The following is a 21,222-nucleotide window of genomic DNA, read 5'->3' on the forward strand; positions in this document are numbered from 1 at the left end:
CACCCTCAGGTGATTGAAGAAACAGCTGAGGAGCATAAGAAGTCAAGAGTGTCCTTCAAGTTGGAGTTCACTGAGTCCTCAGAGCAAGTGAAAGAAAGATGAATTTTGAAGACTTATTTGTGAAATCTTCAATTTGCTTTTTTCTAAAAGTACTAGATATATTAGTCCATCTTTTTCATCACGGTGCTCTCTAAAACTTGATTGCCTATTTCATTTCATGGGTCAGTTGTAACTTCTGCAAGACCAAGAAAAGTGACACATAAATTTGTATAATTCCATATGAAGCTTTTATGTACACCTAAGATCAAAATTACTGGTAAAATGGTTCATGGTGCACAGTACCAATTGCATGATGCCTGTCTAATGGCTTCCAGGAGCAGCAAAAGTTTGATTTTCAGAATCTTGTATTATTGTTGACCAAATTTAAAAGTTTTAAATTCTGTCATAATCTGCTCATAAAGAGGCTTAATACTGTAAGCCAAGTATTACAGTTAAAAACTATGTATATGTCTTGAAGTAATGTAACAGTTCGCAAATTACTCAAGCTACATTCACCCAGAATTTGTGAACGAGAGCACTTAGCAATTGCCAACAAACCTTAAACATAATTTCAAACATTTACAAGACTTTCAGTGTGCTACCCATCCCCCCCCTCCCCCCCCCCCCCCCCCCCCCCCCCCCCACACACACACACACACACACAAAATTGAGATGTGTTCTAAGATAGTTTCCCTTAATTAATGTTTATAGTAGAATTGAGAGAGAGTGGTTTCTAAGGTTCAGTTCTGGGGAACAGAGAAGGAAGTCTTCACAGGGATGATAATCTGTTGTACAGGAATGGCCAGAATAGAACAGGCAGGTGTGCATTCAGGTCTTGTTGCATTTACAAATAAGACAGTGAAAATAACTTTGTAAAGTGTTTATTCACAGTAAAGGGGTACAGATGTTGCATCTAGGGAAGTTGCCATCTGTTAGCAGGTGCTCACAATGACCAAAGTTCCAGAGAGCAACAGAGGAATGTGTTAGCAGAGAGGAAGCTATAGACCGAGAGAGAGAAGTGTCTCCACCTTGGGTATTAGATGCTGGCATCAAAGTGCCCACGTGATCCTTTCCTACTCCTGTTGGTTGAGAATTGCTATTGATGCTGTAGCCGAGGCATTCCTGTGTCATCGTTCTTTAATGTGGGAAGTGTGCTTAGCCCAACATCATGTGTGGAGATGGAGGACAGGCTGGGAATGGTCTTGACAGTTGCCTCTTGAAGCACAAAACTTTACTCTAAAATAAAAAAAATTAAAATGATTTGTCCTTATTTCCTTCAAATGGGTGGACTGTGCACAATCCTTCCCCTTCCCACTTCTTATTTTGACAAAAGTGGTAACTGATTGAAATCTTCTTTGGAGTTTAAACAGTAAAGTATAGTTTAACACAGTACTGATTCATTTTAACATAGCTCAACCAAACGCATTAATAGCACACAAAAAGGCGATACTATTCACATTGACCTTGTGTCAACTCACTATGTACTCAAATCTTCAACTTACACATCCTTTGTCGCCACAGTTTATGTAAGTAATTCTTTCAATTAAACGTAAAACTTAAGGGAGGGTCAATGCATTTTCTTGTCCTTCACTGATTGTAGTGGCACGGTGGTTGAGTCTCCAGTAGAACTTTCTTAGGCAACATACTAAGTCGTGTACATTAGCCTTTTTGATATGAGAGCCATATGGCCACCCCAATAAAAACTAGAGGTAGTGCATCTGAAACGGAGTTATGTAGCATTAAGACCAACATATTTCTTCAATGGTGCCAGTCATTGATATGCACAGTATAGTGCTCTGTAATGATCTGTCCCCTTACACGCATGAAGTGTTTGTCAAACGATTGCAACAGATGGTCATCTGATAGATAGCGACACCGACCAATTGTCATGGGAATGTGCCTTTGAAAGTAATTCTGTAAATACAGCAGGGGCGGGTGTAAGCTTACAATGAGATTGTATAACAGGCATTTCTACATCCTAAATGTGGTTGTGATTGTATCACAATGGGAACCATTAAACAACACTAGCTGTGGGTCAGAGTAATACCCAGTAGGTTAGAAGAAAAAGTGTGTCATCCTAACAGGCTATGACAATGGTTAACATTACAGGCACAGAGTACAATCAACTGGAATAAGTCCTATTTTTCTTGTGAATCCAGAATTGATGTAGATAATCTGAACCATTTTCAGTGTAGAGACAAGTTTTCAGGTGGTAAGGAAGGGAGTGAAATATGAGACTAGTGTCTGCATGTATCTTCGGGTGAGGGCTACTGCTGGTTAGTCTGGTCGTAGGCTTTAGGGTGAGTGAAATTGCAAAAATATGGCTTTACATGGAAATTTGAAGAGACCTTTTGAATAGAGCTAGAATATTTGGTTTCCCCTCCAAACCATATCATCTCAGTCACTCTTGCACACTGTGTAAGAATGCTGGCTTGGAACCAGACTGGAAACAGGGATTCACAGGGAAGGAGCAAGTTAGAACAGCGAGACCAGTCGCTTCTTCATGGTTCAGATGCAGGGCAGAGGTAGATAATAGGTAAGGTACACATCATGTTCTTACACTATAAACTGGGGACAGTGGCAAGTGCTGATGGTGAGGAAAATGCACAACAGCAGTGTGGCAAGCAAGGTGAACTGATGTTGCATACCACTGTGGCAAGAGGCAACACAGACACTAGAAGTGATTTCTTCAGAGTTTTAATGAAAAAATAATATTCCACTGATCCCATAACATACTCAAACCGGTGGAAAGCTATTCCCCGAAATAGTGTAAAAATGCAAACATGAAGGCTTTTCATTAATAGGATAGACTCAAAAACAAACTAGTAAGCAAGACAAGGGTGGCTTATCAACACAAGGGCATGTGGAGGACGTGGGGGCAGCAGACAGTATGAAGTGTAAATCAGTTCTCTGCATAAGAGCTTAGCAAATGAACTGACAAATGATTACATGATGGTACAGTCTCTCCTGGCATAGGGGCACATAAAACACCCAAGTCAGTAAACATAACAAATAATAAAACATCAGTTATCAGGTACATTATGGCAAATACCACAAATAAAACATTTTTCATCATGTCACGCATGCAGTGGATGAAGTCCAAGTGGAGACTCCTCCCACAAATTAACCATTATGTAACTAGCCTAAGCCTGTGTGTATATAAATGAAACACATGTGTTGGCAATAAAGAGTAAATTATTATCAATGAGTAGTCTCCACATCTGTGCAACTCAGGTAACTGAAATTCACTTAGTCACACCTTTTGGTTACAGTGGCACAATGCAAGATAAAAGAAAGTAAGCAATAAGGCATTTGATTACATGATAACTAGACGTAAGTGTTTAGGTCTTCTGTGCTGCAAGAAGAGTAGGTGTACTTTTCACAGTTAACGTGGTGTTGAAGAAGGATCTAGAAACTAAGTTATTTCCAGGCCACAGAAGAGCAGAATAGTAGCAAAAAGAGGTGGGGCTGCGTGAGGCAGTGGTGTTGCCAAATGCAGGTACAGCAGCTGACTTGGCACACTCCACAGTGATGAGGTACAGGATCCAAGCTGATACACTATATCTGGTGAGTCAGTGCCAGCAGTTGGCTGCCTCGACTTAACTGCTACAGCATATTGAGCAGGTTTCATTGGAGAATCTATTGCTTCCTCATTTTTGCAGATTTAACTTAGGTAAAACAAATATGTGATCGTAAGTACAGAGGGAGCACAGTCGCCATAGTTATAGTCAATGTGTCATTCAGCATCTTGACACTGGATAAAAGTGATGGAAGCAAATGAAGTGAAATATTAATGTGCAATGATGTCTATGTGAGGTTATTGTCTACTGATGCTGTGAGAGAGTGGGTCTATTAAGGGATTAGGTGAATGAGCCTGCAGATGCCTATACTGTCTGTAGTAACTAGTTTATTTGAGGTCTCTCTATAAAAAGTCTGATGGCTTGTAATTGGCACAAGTATAGCAGGAACTACAGATTAGGAAGACTGTAGAGTTGGTGGAGGCTACTAATAAATGAAAACTGCCTAAAAATGGGTTCTTCAATTTTTAGTGGGAATACACAATCAGCCAATGTTGGACACCCTCTTACTCCATTTTCAAAGAAATTGTCCATCCTGACATCAACGGTTCCTGCAACAATCCTCAAAATTGTGGAAGTGCATAGCTCATATAACCTGATACTTAGGTGTGAGTAGGTTATGACTTCCAACTATGTTCTTAGGATGTTACCACACAGAGACTCTCCTACTTGCTATTCCGAGAATGTATTCGTATGATCTGGTTTACCAATAAGTTGTCAGGTGAAAGTATGCTGGATCTCCAAGGACTCTTAACACACAGGGGGAATCATTTACAGGTACTACTAAGCCAACTGCAGGCCTTACGACACACAAATGACAAAGCAGGTGCCACCGTTAGCGTGGGTAGGCATCTAATGACTCTCATGGCCGAAGTTTTGTTGAAACTCTCTTTTTGCATATGAGCAGGCTGTGTGCAGTTGATTGCACTATAGTGACTAGCACACCATATATGCGTACTTTGCCAAACAGTCCTGACACTGAAGCAACGGGTGCTATTGACAGAGCTCAGCTGTGAAAGGCAGTCTAAGAAGTGGGATTGTATTAGCAGAATCTTGACACAGCGAACTGTGTAATTTTGTATGCCTGTGTGGTAGATGCAAGGTGAAGGGGTGGATGGGTACTCTTTTTGTTGATATGGTAAGGTGAACGGGCAGTACATGTATCTTGTTTCTGAATAATGCATATCTCACACTTTGACTCTCGTATGGCTTGTGCTCCTAACATTTGAGAGATGAGTTATTCAAGGGACTGAAGAGGAAAAACCATTGAGAGTCAAACTTCATGCATGGTTGTAATAAGACAAGGAAACCCCTCATTCCAAAGTGACACAGGTTTGACAGATGGCATCCATGTGTGCCATGCACAATATTGGTGTGTGTGTTTCCATTCAGTGATGAGGTGACAGCGGGCTGTAGTTGAAAGATGAAGGGCGTCTAACAATCAGAGGTCCCCTGTACTGGGATCGACTTTTTGAAGCCAAATATACAGTGCTGTAGGTGAAGATCCCAGATATTGCGCCCTACAGCCGTTCACCCTGGTGAGCCCACATTTGCGAGTCATTGAAAAAAATACCAAATTTTGGATGATGGTCAGTAACATTAAAAAAGTTGAACTATGTAATTTGGTTGTGCGGTGTACTGGATAGGATAATAGCTTCACAAGCAAGAGGTTGTGGATTTGAATCTCAACAGGTGTAGTAATTTTCAATTCTTTATCGAAATCACTTTGATCACCATTTTTATTCATTTAATTGATTTAATAGTGTTTTTTCTCCTCTTCCTTTGTTACATTATTTTAATCACTGTATGATCTGTTTTCATTTGTTTCATTTTTTTCTTTATATCATTTTCTTTCCATTCAGAATTTTTGTGAAGATGAATTTAATTACATTTTTCTATTATAATATTCAGTTATTTGAAAATTCCAGTCTATCAGTTAGTAAACGAAAGACCAAACAATCTATTTATATTGACTGTGCACTGGTGTGAAAAATGAATTTTTCGCTACCTGATCTGTAATTTTTTTCATGGTGTCATCATACAAATATTAAAACGTAACTTAAATACTTATTGCACTATGGATATAATAATGCTGAAGAAGATTTAAATGAAAGAAGGGTTTATAAGTGTAATGAAGTTCAAACAAAATGATAAATAGATATAATGAATGCAGTTATGTGGATGAAAAAAACAGGGTGATTAAACAAAAGAAATTCAATCAAAATTAATTAAAAACACATGAACAAAGATTTCAAGTGGAGAGAAGATAATAGGCAGAAAAAGGAGAGCAAATGAAGAAGTTAATATTATTATTAAAATTATATGACAAAGGAACAGAAATAAAAAAATTACATTTAAATAAGTTAACTAAATAAAAATGATAATCAAAGTCATTTCGATAAAGATTTAAACATAAAAAAGTTACTGCACCTGACAAGATTTGAACCCACAACCTCCTGCATGTGAAACTACTATTCTTTCCATTACATCACAAACCAGGCTATTTGCTGCACAAAATTCCAAATTTTTTTGCCAATTACAAATTGGGGCCCATCAGGTCAAATGGCTGCTAGCTGAGATACCTGGGCTCTTAACCTACATAACCACATAGGTGGTTTCAAAAACTCAAACCCACTGCTGATGACCTCTCCTTGTAAGCCATGCCTTATTTCATGATGGCAACCACTGTGGGGCTGAATGGCCATGGGCAGAGAATGTGTCAGCTGTTCTGCCAGCAAAAGTTCCTTCATGATCGCATTCTCTAATATGGAAAAGCAGACTTATACAGTGATAATTTGAGTGGTCTTAACAAATAATTACCCATGGCTTTGTAGAAAGAACCTCTCTGGCATTGGCCTCATTTATTTAACACCTACAAGTCAAAAATTTACTTCTCTCCATAGCGTTTAATTTCTCCTTGAAGTCTGGAAATCTCCTACAGGTAATCTGAGTGAGAACACAGATCGCCCCCTTTCTGAATATCTTAGTAAGTGGGGAGGGTATAAGATTTACTATAGAGGAGACACTGTGGAATACCAATAGAGCAGGAGAATTAGGTTTACTGTGGGAAAGCAGCCATTTAAGTGGTGCAAAGTGATAGGATTATCATTAACCAGTAAGACACACAGGTGTTTGCAGAAGAGCTGGTAATGTATAGTGATGCACAACCAGGAAAATAAGTTACTGAAACGGGAATGTTTTAAGAGTGAAGGATGTCCCTTACGGAGATAGAAATTGTATTATTGGGTCAGATGTTGAGTACTATCTATTCCATTTCCACTCTTTAGAATCTCACCATGGTCTAAACCGTTTTCTTTGGCCTATGAAGATGAATAACTATTCCCCTCTCTGTCAATAAAATAATGATGGAGACGAAAGTTATTCTCCAACTTTTGCTCACATGTGCCCAATGTACGTGACAGGAATATGTTTAATCCATCAAAGATAGTCATGTGTTTTTACAATTTCTAATGTCATTTAAGTAAATTATTTGTATGCCATGCACTGTATTTCTTCTCGAAAGATTTAATAATTCTTTTAAAATTGTAGCATACCGACCTATGAAAACATTGTCCGTATAGATTTCCCGTTATTTCACTGCACCTGATTAATAGCAGCTATCATTTATTTATTTATTATTACGAGATTAATCAATACAAAGATTAATTAACAACAACATTGTTGTATTCCTTTTATCCTCTGCCAAGCCTCTTTATCCAGCACATCTTCCTTGTCAATGCTGCGATGTTCCATTACTCCATTTATGTGGTCTGTCCAAGAACGTCGTGGTCTTCCGCACTTATGTCAGCTGGGTGGTTTCCATTCATAAACCTTCTTTGGCAACCAATGATCTGGCATTATCATCATATGGCCATATCATTTTAATGATTTTCTTTCAATGCTATCTGTCACTGTATCATTTGCCTTCATTCTAGTTCTTACTTCATCATTAGTTTTCCTTTCAATTCTTGGTATTCTGGCACTCCTACGCAAATAATCCATTTCCACAGCTATTAGTCTTCTTTTGAGATCCACATTTAAGATCCACAGTTGTGATCCATAGCATTGCCCTGATTCAACCATTATCTTACCTACTCTTTTCATATTGCTGTTGGAAATATTCTTATCCCACCAAAAAGAATTCATACACCCGAACACTTTTCTGCTATGCTGTATTCTGTATTTTACTTTTGTATCGCCCAATCAATTTTTCTCATTATGTGCCCCGAGATATATAAATTTCTCTACCTGTCTCATAACTGCTTTGTCATTGATGTGTACTTCAAATGTAGCATCACTATTCACCACCAGATACTCTGTTCTTCACAATAAAGGATGGCAGCCAAAAACAGTTGCAGGATAGAATTTTTTTATTAAAATTCTTGACCAAGGTTTCGGTACATATAAATATACCTTCATCAGAAGTACATTTCTAAAATTACATCATGCACTGGAGAATAATGAAACAATTATGCCAAAAGGCGTCGTCAGTAATTAAAATATCATCTCCATTTGTACGACATGTGTAATGGGTACAGGATCCTGTACCCATTACACATGTCGTACAAATGGAGATGATATTTTAATTACTGACGACGCCTTTTGGCATAATTGTTTCATTATTCTCCAGTGCATGATGTAATTTTAGAAATGTACTTCTGATGAAGGTATATTTATATGTACCAAAACCTTGGTCAAGAATTTTAATAAAAAAATTCTATCCTGCAACTGTTTTTGGCTGCCATCCTTTATTGTGAAGAATTTTAACAGTTGCTGCTGCAGCCATGTTTAAAATCTTGAAACTCTGTTCTTGTTAGACTCATTTGTAGTCCCCGCCGACTGGGTGTTGTGTATGTCCTTAGGTTAGTTGGGTTTAAGTAGTTCTAAGTTCTAGGGGACTGACGACCATAGATGTTAAGTCCCATAGTGCTCAGAGCCATTTGAACCATTTTTTGTAGTCCCCACCTGTTGTATTACTGATATAATCATCATGTCATGAACTCTAGGTCGTCATCATCATCTTGTGCTATAATAGCTTGATTGTCAGCAAAACTTAATGAAAATATCTTTACATCGTTGACAGTGATTCCCATTCCTCTATAGCTGTTCTTCCAATTTCAGAGAGCCACTTCCACATATAAATTGAACAAGATTGGTGACATACTGCAACCTTGTCGCAAACCTTTAGTAACATTAATAGGTACTGATAACTTTGAACCTCGTTTAATCTGTCCCACATTGTCTCCGTGCATTTCAATGATAATTTGTAAAAGGTGATCATCCACACCTATATCTTTCATAGCTTCCCACTGCTTAGATTTAGGGACTTTATTGTAAGATTTTGCTAAATCTACAAAGGCAATGTGTAGTTCCTTCCATACTACTATAAATTTCACCATTAATTGTTGTAAAATAAATAGTTTATCTGTACATGATCTGTTCTGCCTAAACCTGCTCTGGTCTTCCCCAATATGGTGACCAACATTTTGTCTAATTTTTTCAAACATTATCTTGCCAAATAAACAGTTCATTGTACAGTTGACACTAATGTCTCTATAGCAGTTTGTGTCTTTTCTATTCCCTTGCTTGAAAATAGAAACCATATATGACTTTTTCCATTCTGAGGGAATTTCAATCGTTTTACAACAGTTGTTCATCAGGCAGGTTATTCGTTTCTTCAGATATCTTCCTCCAGCCTTCAGTAATTCAACAGGAATGTTTCCTGGACTGGTGATCAGCCATTCTTCATTTTAATTAATGCACAATTCACTTCCTCTATTGTAATGTTTATATTTCGATCAGTTACTTCCATTTTCTCTTTGTTCCCTTCTGTGTAATATGGCCTGTCTTCAGTTGAAAGGTCTGCGTGATGCTTTTTCCATTCCTTTAAGGGAATTAGGTTGTCTACTGCTTTGTTTACTTGCGTTTTCGTCATACTGGTAATTGTCCTCCACACTTCTGTTGTTTCTGATCCACCTATTAGACTGTCAGTTTCAATACATTTCTGTTCCCACATCTTGTTCTTTTCTAATTTAATTCTGTTTCTTAATTCATAATCTGTTATCTGGTAGTTTTGCCTGTCCTGTAGTGATTTAGTTGATGACCATTTTTTGAAGAGCTTTTTCTTTTCCCTAATCAACATTTTCAGGTCATCGGACATTCATGGATGATCCCATATACCTAGACTTTTACTTTCAGTCCCTAGTACCTCTAGAGAAATTTTTGTAAGTGCTTTTTTAGTATTTTCATATTCTACTTCAACATTGTCATATTCTGGAATCACTTTTAATTCGTTTTCTAATCTACATTGAAATAAATCCTTGATGCTGAACTGCTTCAGGAGAAAGAGCTTATACCTTGCCTGCTCTAATTTTTGATGTTAGCTGTGGTCAGCCACTTGTCCTGTTGTTGATTGTTTTCTCCTAAATGGGTATGTCAACTTTGCTAAAACTAAGTAGTGACCAGACTCACAGTTGTCTCCCCACATGACTCTAAGGTCTTGAACTACCATTTTTGGCCGTTGCTTGGTAATTATGTAATCAATTATTGATTTCTGCTGTAATAATGGTCTTTCCCATGTATATCTTTGGATATCTTTATGTGAATAGTGTGTTCAGAATTTTCAAGTCACATTAGCATTACTATACCAAATTATTTCAGTTATTGTAGAATAATCATGTATCCAGTTATCTTACTAAGGGCAGTCATGTTATAATGCTCCGAGTGGCCACTTGTACCACTGCTTGCATTTGTGAGAAACGGAGTTGTGATAATGGCAGACAAATGTCCTCTGAGATCAGCTGTGTGTCTCAGGTCCATACTAATTGTAATTACTCTTTACAATTACTAAAATGTGGTTCACTCGTTTTACCCTCTAATTGGGGTCGGAGAAGTTAGTGGGACATAAAGTCTTCCATAAAAAACACAATGAATAATGTAAATCAGTTATTGGGATTACAGGCGAGAATTGCCATTTTGCAATGGTGCAGCTGGATGGCTAGTTATAACTGATCCCAGGGTGAGAAGCTCAGTTGCTGCAGGGATGCCTCTCCTCCACTTTTATTTAACGAGAGATTACAGCAAATTACTATGATTGTTGCTCAGCTTAGATGAGGAAGGGAGTAGCTGACCAGTGGGATGAGCTGTTTTGGTGGTTAACACCTGGAAGGCCACATTGAGGTTTGACCACAAGCAAGAATAGTGGACTGTGGAATGAACTTTTAAGTGCAGGCAATGAATCATGTCAGGCGAGCCTTGGCAGATTCCCTCACCAGTAAGCAGTAATTAATCCACAAACACATAAACCACTGACCTCCTGCTTACTGGTGAGGATTTGTGGATTAATTAACCTTACACACTTCCTGTTAAGTGACAGTTGATGATGCTTATTTTTGGCATGACATTTATTACTGTAATAAACTCTAAAAATTGGACAGAAGTCAAAGTGCCCACACCCTGGCTCTAATTCTTACGCCAGTGACCATGGGCCTTGGTGCATACATTCGAGTCAGTATTGCCAAAACTGTTAGAACCCAATGTGAGTGGGCAGAAACTTCTTTAAATAATTCAACACTAGTGGCAATAAGGGCCTTTCCTGGCATGTAGGTTATTAATTAGATTTACACTCTGTACTCATTACTGGTGAAGCTAAAGACTCTTCACTGCATAATTTTCTTCCAGTTGGTCTAAGGCCTGATTGCTCTCATTAAAGAGGTAGCCTCTTTGTTCACCACCCCCTCCACAAATATGACAAAAAATAACAACTGCAGGCATGTACACAGGCAGAAACAATCAAATAATGTGCAACAAGTAAACAGATGCTGCATGGGAGGGTAAATAAGACATATGATGGCATCATATTGCCCATCCTCAAGTAAATAAGGGCAGGAGACTGAAAAAAACAGCAAAGTGAATAGGGATACTTGGAGCGTAGGGCATACCTGGGCCATGACAGAGGCACTGGCTCCATCATCTTTGGCACTCTTCTACCAATGCAAGTTTTACCTCTCAGCAGTTCTACTGATGTAGCAGGCAGGGGTTGCACAATGTTCCCCTGACAGGGCTTGAAATGTCAAAATGGACTATCACTTAAGTCGACCATCTGTTCAATGCAGCCATTGATTTGGGGTGGAAGGGGGTGGTTCTGCACTTTTTAATTCTTAACAGTTTGCACACATGTACAAATAATGCAGACATCAAATATGTTCTCTGGTCCCTCAATATGGCATTGGGACTTCCAAACGGCAGTACCAAATGATTCACAAATGTTTTTGCCATAGTCTCTGCCATCATATCAGCACTAGCACTAGCTAGTGGGAAAAGTGATCAATAATCAATAGAGTATATTTATTTTCTTGCTGTGTCTGGGGAAAGGGTCTCATTATAACCAAAGCCACAGTTTCAAATGGCCTAGAAGCTTGTGGGAAGATCTGCAGTGGAATTTGTGGCCAAATTTGTTGTGTTTGCTGTGTGCATGGAAGACATGGACATATATACCTTTCAGTGTCCTGTGGTTAGTACACCACCAATAAAGGGTAGCAATGCAATCATTTGTTGTTCATTTGCCATTGTGACATGCTAGTATGCTATCAGCAATGATAAAGAGTTTGTATAGGCTGTGGTATTACCATTCAGGTTCTGAGAGGGATCGTGGGGTATAATATACCATCTCCATATAAAAAATCTGCAAGGGTGGCATACTGTTTACATTTGATGTGCTTCCTTCAACTATGTGATAAGTACGTCATTTACCTACAGTACACAAACATTTCTACTCAAGACATCTGCATTTTGATGACATTTGGCTGGTTTATGGTGTACATCATAACCATAATCAATCAGTTTCAAAACCCAGCCATCAGACAGTGGCTGGGAGCTTTTAAATTCAAGAGCCATAAAAGGGCAGTATGGTCAGCTACCAAGTGAATTTTCCACTACACAAATAAGATTTAAAATAATTAACTCCAAACACTGAGGCTAACAATTCGTTTCCTGTTTTGCTATAACAACTTCAGCTTTGATAAGCTAGTGAGAAGCATAAACAATTGGTTTGTCTTCACCACCTTGTTCCTGGCATAAAATGCACGTACGGCAAAATCTGAGGCATTGCAAAACAAGAACTCATTGCATGGCAATTTTTTATTTTTCAGACCAATCAAAGGGTACTCCCTTCTCCAGTAGCCTTTTAAAAGCTTTGTTGAAACTCATAGCCTTTTATAAAATGACAATAATAGTTCACCAGTCCTAGAAAACTGTAACTCTTTTAAAGCAGTAGGAGCAGGAAAATAGTCCACAGGTTCTGCAAAAGAACATTTATCCAAATTGTAGCTCAAGTTGGCATTCTGTAATCTCGCCAACACATTCCTTGATCACTCATTGTGCCTCTCAATGCTTCAAGGAAATATGATAATGTCATCTAAATGCACCAAACATGTCGTGGGTTTCAAACCTTGTAATAAGGAGTTGACAAGTATTTGAAATGTAGCAGGTGCATTTCTTAGGATAAAAGTCGTCTTTAAAAGTCATGTAAGTCAGAAGGTATTATTGCGAAATACGTGAGAGAGTGTCACAACAATATGCCATTTAGCATAGCAGTCATTAAAAGAAGGCTTGCCTATTTGACTATAATGGGCAGTGCATTCATAAGTGTCCAACTTCTGATAGTTAGGGCAGTAGAAAGCCAAGCACTTATTGGGCGTGCGGCCATCTCCCCTACATCTTCTGAAACGGTAACGCTAGCAAACACATGGCATGGCTTGTTGCTGCTTGCCTTGTTTCTTCTTGTAACAATGCCAAATATATCACTTCGTGGAGAGAGGTTGGGGAAGCCAGTTTAACTTCACCAGGAATCTGCAGGTTTATATTATGAATGAAAACATCAACCGCGTACATTTATGCCTTTTGCAAAAGTGCTTCATGATTTGTCACGTCCTGGCCAAAGGCATAAGTTTTGCGTGAGACAGCCCTTATTCTGCTTGCAAATGCCTCAAAGTCTTCACTCAAGCTTTGCCCAAAGGTAGAAAGTTAGTCACAGTAATAACTTGTGCCTCTTTTATTGGAATACCACTCTGCTAAACCCTTCGTCATGGTGTCAATCTTCTCAGCATTTTTCAAAGCATCAACCGATTTGACAAAAGTATGTGCATTTCTGTACAACTTGAACCCTCCCACATTCCACAAAAAAAAAAAAAACACCTGGCCACGAGCAGGGGTGACCCACATCACAAATGTGTGTTTACATTCTCATTGGGTATTCCCAAAAAGCATGAAATGAAAATGACCATGAGCATGGCACTAGCAGTGGGAGAAGGCAAGGCAGCTGTGTTAGCTTTGACTGCCTTAAGGTCATTAAAAGTGACTTGTACTTAGAATCTGATTGTGCCATGGCAGATGTGCACAGCTGGCTAAACTACTCCTATAATTCTGTATTCTTAGTCATAAGCTTCCAGAACTCCAACAAGAGCTTCTTGCCGAAAAGTAATGCTTTTGAATTTCTTATTCTGTTCTCAATATTGGTTGAGATATTACATGTCGTGCAGATTACTCAGTCAACTTTCCCGTTTGGTTGACAAAGGTTGCAACCTTCTACCACTAGAGGGCTCCGAATTGTGTGTAACATGCTGGTGCCTAACACAACTGTGTTGGTGTGTGAAAAAGAGCATGCTGTAATAGAGTTTCAAATTTGAAGAGTTCATGCTGAGGGAATTAGATTAGGAAATGAGATACTTAAAGTAGTAAAGGAGTTTTGCTAATTGGGGAGCAAAATAACTGGTGATGGTCGAAGTAGAGAAGATATAAAATGTAGGCTGGCAATGGCAAGGAAAGCGTTTCTGAAGAAGAGAAATTTGTTAACATCGAGTATAGATTTAAGTGTCAGGAAGTCGTTTCTGAAAGTATTTGCATGGAGTTTGTGGCACAACTTGACAAGAAGGAGGGACCGGTTGGTAGGACATGTTCTGAGGCATCAAGGGATCACAAATTTAGCATTTGAGGGCAGCGTGGAGGGTAAGAATCGTAGAGGGAGACCAAGAGATGAATACACTAAGCTGATTCAGAAGGATGTAGGTTGCAGTAAGTACTGGGAGATGAAGAAGCCTACACAGGATAGGGTAGCATGGAGAGGTGCATCAAACCAGTCTCAGGACTGAAGACCACATCAACACAACAACAACAACAACAACATGCACACATGGAACACCCTCTCCTTCAGCATGACAATGCGAGATCACAGATGGGTGCTGCAACAATCTGACATTGTGGGTTCACAGTCATTAATGATCCTACATAGAGTCCTGATGCGGCTCCATCTGATTTTCATTTGTTTCCAAAACCTAAAGAACACTGTTGAGAATCTCACTCTCACAGTGATGAAGTAATGCAAGCAGAGGTGAGGTTGTGGCTCTGTCAACAAAGTCACACATTCTGCAGTGCAATATACTGGTCTCTCATTGGGAGAAATGTGTTCACCACAAGGTGACTATGTTCAGACATAAATATATAGCCTTGAATAATAAACATGTGGAATATTAGTTAAGTTTATTTTATTTAAAAAGCTTTATGAAGTAAACCACCACGGCCGCATTAACCCTTTCGCTGCTACAAAGATGTGCTCCCTGCATTCCGCGCTGTGGGCGATTTTGTCACTGCACTGCTCGCCTGTGCAGACACATTGTGTTCCGACTGCTTTGACACTCTTTATCATTCGATTCCACAAAAACTATTTGGCTCAAAAATTAGATTTTTACCTATCTTCTTGACTGATACCTTCCCCCCATAAATGACTTAATTTTGTTTCGATGTTCAACACAGTTATTATGCAGCATTAAATATAGTAAACCTTTGCACGAAATATTGAAGAGTTTGCAGAGGTAAATGTCCATAGAGTATACTTTCCGTATGGTCGATTTTAGTTGCCACAATGTTGAGAATGAAATGTGGACAAGATACCTATATATTTCATTTAATTTAAGTACCACATAAGTGTCGTATGTAATACTGAGAAATATTCCACCTTTCGCGACTGTAACAAAAGTTTTACTTACACTGGGCACGTTTGGCTTTATTTTAAAGCACTTCAATCAATCAAAAGGAAGTAGACAAAATACATTAAACAAAACTGTGGACTTACAAAAACATTAGGACTTGAATATACCGTCTGTCAGTGAAGTGCTCAATGCTATGTCAAATATAATTTTGTGTGTGGCACACACAAACAGCATTTATTTGCTAAAACACTGATGGGCCAACACAAACGTTGAATATTGTGCTACCGCAGCACAAAACTACGAAAGATGACTTGGCAATGGAGGACACAAAATACAGTCCTATTATGATGCTTCAAAAGAGAGAAACGCGTCTGGTCTAAATAAGTCGCTTATTACAGTTGCAGAAGAGGGATATATTTCAATACCATTGGTAAAACTGCGACTGTGGAACAAAAACAAGAAGTAGAACATGAATACCATTGTGTATGTGCCATACCTTTCACCAATGGAAGTGCTTTAAAATAAAGCCAAATGCGCCGTGTGTATATAAAACTGTTATTACAGTCGCGAAAGACGGAATATTTCTCAATATTACATACGATACTTATGTGGTACTTAAATTAAATGAGATATTGTTATACAGTAAATATTATATGAAATTTAGGTATCTTGTCCACATTTCATTCTCAACATTGTGGCAACTAAAATCGACCATACGGAAAGTATACGCTATGCACTTTTACCTCTGCAAACTCTTCAGAATTTCGTGCAATGGTTTACTACATTTAATGCTGCACATCAAAACAAAATTAAGTCATTTATGGGGCGGGGGGGGGGGGGGGGGGGGGGGGAAGGTATCAGGCAAGAAGACGTGTAAAAATCAAATTTTTTGGCCAAATAGTTTTTGTGAAATCGAATGATAAGTTTGTCAAAGCAGTGGGAACACCATGTGTCTGCACAGGCGAGAAGTGCAGTGATGACAAAATCGCGCACAGCGCGGTATGCGGGGAGCACGTGTCTGCAGCAGCGAAAAAGTTAATGAAGAGACAAAGCACTAGAAATTTCATTCAAACGAATAAAATTCGTAAAGTAAGGCACTCCAATATTGTTTTTAAATAAAGAAAATATTAAGCACCGCACAAGGTTTGAACTCGTAACCTTTCACTTGGCAGCCCAACACCTTAACAGTTCCGCTACCTCATCTCATCGAACTGTGTAACTCCATACGGATTCTAACACCTCACGCAACTACTTATAAACACTGTTGGTATGACTATGAATTACTCACGCTTCGTCGATGTACAATAGGAAATAAACAATTACCGCTGTTCTTTATTGCGAAAAAGCAGTTCGTGAGATTGAAACAAACACCTTTCCTTGCTATCGCCTGAATTAGGAGTCTTTTTGCTTGTTTGGCTTAATTAATTAATAGAATATGAAGCAATTGGTATAAAGAATGCTTTTTCCAAACTTTCTGTAAAAGAAAGTCTGCTATCAAGACATTGCTTTTGTTCTATTACTTTATTTATGACTGAACGTTTCTAAAACTGAAGACACTCGTCCGTGCTCTGCACTGCTGTCGAGATCTGGCAACGTCGTTCTCTGTTCATTGGCTGACTGTGTTTTGTGACGTCAGATGCGCAGAACGAACCTAAACTCGGCCGCCAAGATATATGACGCGCACTTTAATTATGAAGCAGTGTCCATTACTTTCTGAAAATTTCATCATTTTGTACAATTGTATACATACAACCTTTATGAGATAAGGATTCATGTTATCTTCCCTCTAGAAGCATTTTCCAAAAGCTAATTATATGGGCAACATGTTGTGAAGAAAGACTGCAGGTGTTTTATTGCATTTTTTATTTAAAAATTTGGAAATCAAAAGCAGGAATGAGTGTGTGTATCTTAAAATATTTCTTTCTTCACTTTTTTACAGTTTTGAAACACATGAGAACTAGAGTGTGATTGTGTGAAATTAATTGGCTTCTACATGTGGTGCTGTTGATCTTACTTCCACATGATATTTTGTTGTAATGAATCTTTTCTCTTTGGTACAAAATTGTATAAAAGTAACATGAGAATTGTTTTCAAAAAATAATGTAGCTGTTTTGATTAGAATTGCCCTTTACAACATATTATTGCTTGAAGTTCTTCCATTTTCCCCCACTGGAATAATAGGCTTTCCACTAATTAATACACTGGTATTTATAATATTTGCAGATTTGTAATGGAGACACATTTATTAAAGTAACTAGGAATACAATGCAGCAATTGGCTGAAAATTATCGCCGCCTTTCGTACACTGTACCTGAAGAAGCTGAAGCTGAAGATGAAGAAGAAGTAGAAGTTGAAGAAGCGGGTTTTGACTCTGAAGGCTTTTCAAGTGAAGATGACATGTATACTGAATTGATAAGACCACCATGTTACACAGAAGCAAAAGTACAGAATGTACAGGATGGAATTATAATGAGTGAGTGCAAGACACAAAAAGGTGCTGCTATTCAGATTGGTATAATACCTGAACCAATTCTGCAGAGAGAAAAAGAATATCTTATTTGTGATGACTGTGGGAGGTGTTACTGGTGTGGTTCACATTTCAGCAGAGCTCTGAACTCAACCTTGAAAGACATTGTTAAAGATGATTAGATTCCTTTTTATAAAGATTAAAGAGTGCATATTGTTTCTCATACATTTAATACTTTGATATATTTGCTATTTCGATTTTATTTATAACTTACCAATAACGGTATTTTTGGAAAACTTTGAAAAAAATATTTTTATGTTTCTGCTGTTATGTGCTGTAATAAATACATACTATGCAAAAGTACTCTTGCTAAATTATTTTTGTTGGTTTTCTTTTTCACTGTATATCCTTACATAAAAGAATTTAAACCAAAGATATGATACTTCACAGTAAGCTGATTAAGAACCTCCAACTTTTTCTAGTTTCATTAACAGGCATTTTATTTCAGTGAAGACTTCCAGGCTGAAGGGCTGTAGTTGATATATAAAACTATTCCACGACATTTCATCTCTGACTGGGGGAGCCATCAGCAACTGCATTCAGACAGCTGCATCTGAAACTACAACCATGGCTTGAGGGTGATGCCTCATATTTGTTGAGCAGAGTAGAAGACACTGCCATTTGCCACATGATGCTTAATGTGCATTATCTCTGGCTGGCACCATCATTACCAATTAAAAGTAATTCATTGTCATTTGTTGGTGAAAAGTTGACATCCATATTTTATCTAACTACTACTTTTGTATTAAAATAGTTATGCTCTTTGTGAAGCTCTATGGACACTCTATACATGCATGCATGATAATGCATTTTGTTCACTAAAACACTCACCTCACTCAATTTTAATGCATGGTTTCCATACAGCAAACATGTTCTGCTACTGCTGCTTTTTCAGTATGTCCCAGACAAAAGTTCCTTTTATGTTCGGCTAAGCAGGTCTTAACACTTCATTTTGTATTTCCAATGTATACTTGTCCATGACTGTGTGGAATTTAAGACATTTCAGGAGATGCTAGTGATACCGTACATCTCCCGCCACTCTTACGTATTCTTTCATCTAGTTGGTGGTTCTAAAGATTGTTTCAACCCCACATGTTCAAGACTTTCCTGATGTGAAACACAATTTTGTTAATAAATGGGAGGAAAATTTTTCCAGTTGACAGCTGTTGTTCCTCTTTAGTCCTGTCTTTCTCTCTTTTTGGAAAGAATACTTGATCAACCGCCTTACTTGAGTAATGAGTTTTCTTGAAAGCCAACCATAAGTGATTCAACTCATCTCATAAATAAACTGGCTTGCAAATTTTTTTAGCTCTGTCCATCAAGGCTTTAATGATGCCTCTTTTTTTGTCTTTGGTGATGATTCACATCCAGAAAGTTTAGTTGCTGGGGCGAAGCTTTGTAAGGCCTGCTGCCCTCACCACTCTAACGTTGTGGCTGTCATAGCAGCTCTGTGTATGCAGGCTGGTGTTACTTCTGATATATTCCCACCAGCTGATGGAGCTACTGGCATATCAGTTTAGTTATGCTGTACATGTATGATCCTGCTTGCTGGCATCTGATGCTTTAGACAACAAAGAAAATTTGGAAATAATTCTCGCAGACCACATCAATGGTTCTGTAAAACTGCCATGTCAGTTCATTGTCACATGCGATTGTAGCCAACACAGTTTTAATCAACTTAAAACTTTTGCATGTAAGTAGTCATCACATTTTTATGCAGTTTATACATTTACAAACACATTTTGGAACACGTGAGGCAATACTGACCCTACGACTTATCTTAGAAAGTAGATTAAGGAAAGGCAAACCTACATTTCTAGCATTTGTAGGCTTAGAGAAAGCTTTTGACAATGTTGACTGGAATACTCTCTTTCAAATTCTGAAGGTGGCAGGGGTAAAATACAGGGAGCGAAAAGCTATTTACAATTTGTGCGGAAACCAGATGGCAGTTATAAGAGTCGAGGGGCATGAAAAGGAAGCAGTGGTTGGGAAGGGAGTGAGACAGGGTTGTAGCCTCTCCCCGATGTTATTCAATCTGTATATTGAGCAAGCAATAAAGGAAACAAAAGAAAAATTTGGAGTAGGAACTAAAATCTATGGAGAAGAAATAAAAACGTTGAGGTTCACCAATGACATTGTAATTCTGCAAGAGACAGCAAAGGACCTGGAAGAGCAGCTTAAAGGAATGGACAGTGTCTTCAAAGGAGGATATAAGATGAACATCAACAAAAGCAAAACAAGGATAATGGAATGTAGTCTAATTAAGCTGGGTGATGCTGAGGGAATTAGATTAGGAAATGAGACACTTAAAGTAGTAAAGGAGTTTTGCTATTTGGGGAGCAAAATAACTGATGATGGTTGAAGTAGAGAAGATATAAAATGTAGACTGGCAATGGCAAGGAAAGGTTTTTGGAAGAAGAGAAATTTGTTAGCATCGAGTATAGATTTAAGTGTCAGGAAGTCGTTTCTGAAAGTATTTGTATGGAGTGTAGCGATGTATGGTAGTGAAACATGGATGATAAATAGTTTGGGCAAGAAGAGAATAGAAGCTTTCAAAATGTGGTGCTACAGAAGAATGCTGAAGATTAGATGGGTAGATCACATAACTAATGAGGAGATATTGAATAGAATTGGAGAGAAGAGAAATTCGTGGCACAACTTGACTAGAAGAAGGGATCGGTTGGTAGGGCATATTCTGAGGCATCAGGGGATCACCAATTTAGTATTGGAGGGCAGCATGGAGGGTAAAAATTGTAGAAGGAGACCAAGAGATGAATACACTAAACAGATTCAGAAGGATGTAGGTTGCAGTAGGTACCGGGAGACGAAGAGCCTTGCACAGGATAGAGTAACATGGAGAGCTGCATCAAACCAGTCTCTGGACTGAAGACCACAACAACAACATCATCATTTACAAACAGCCTTCTCTCTAGTACACCATGTTAAAGGTAATCTTAGCTTGTAGACTATGTCTCGTATTAATAGCTACTATTTTTTGTCATTTTCTAATTAATCTAAAAATTGTAAAATTTGTAATAATCTAAATTTGGGCTATAGCAAGATTTGGGACCATTTTGTGAATATGACTAACAAG

At 38.2% G+C, this 21,222-nt stretch overlaps 1 protein-coding gene across 5 annotated transcripts in view; it reads left to right on the top strand.

Annotated features, from left to right (window-relative positions):
- The window catches only part of LOC124609653 (exonuclease mut-7 homolog), a 244,638-nt gene extending 226,207 nt beyond the window's left edge, over positions 1-18,431 (top strand). For 4 of the 5 annotated variants that reach the window (XM_047140093.1, XM_047140091.1, XM_047140090.1 and 1 more), the window contains exon 16: positions 17,825-18,431. In XM_047140093.1, the coding sequence (XP_046996049.1) occupies positions 17,825-18,250 (426 nt within the window). In that variant the 3' untranslated portion in view covers positions 18,251-18,431. The remainder of the gene's footprint in view (positions 1-17,824) is intronic. The other variant, XR_006979496.1, reaches the window with a different exon arrangement.
- Positions 18,432-21,222: the final 2,791 nt, after the last annotated feature.

Source organism: Schistocerca americana, chromosome 1, assembly GCF_021461395.2.
Source record: "Schistocerca americana isolate TAMUIC-IGC-003095 chromosome 1, iqSchAmer2.1, whole genome shotgun sequence".
In the NCBI taxonomy this organism is placed as follows: domain Eukaryota; kingdom Metazoa; phylum Arthropoda; class Insecta; order Orthoptera; family Acrididae; genus Schistocerca; species Schistocerca americana.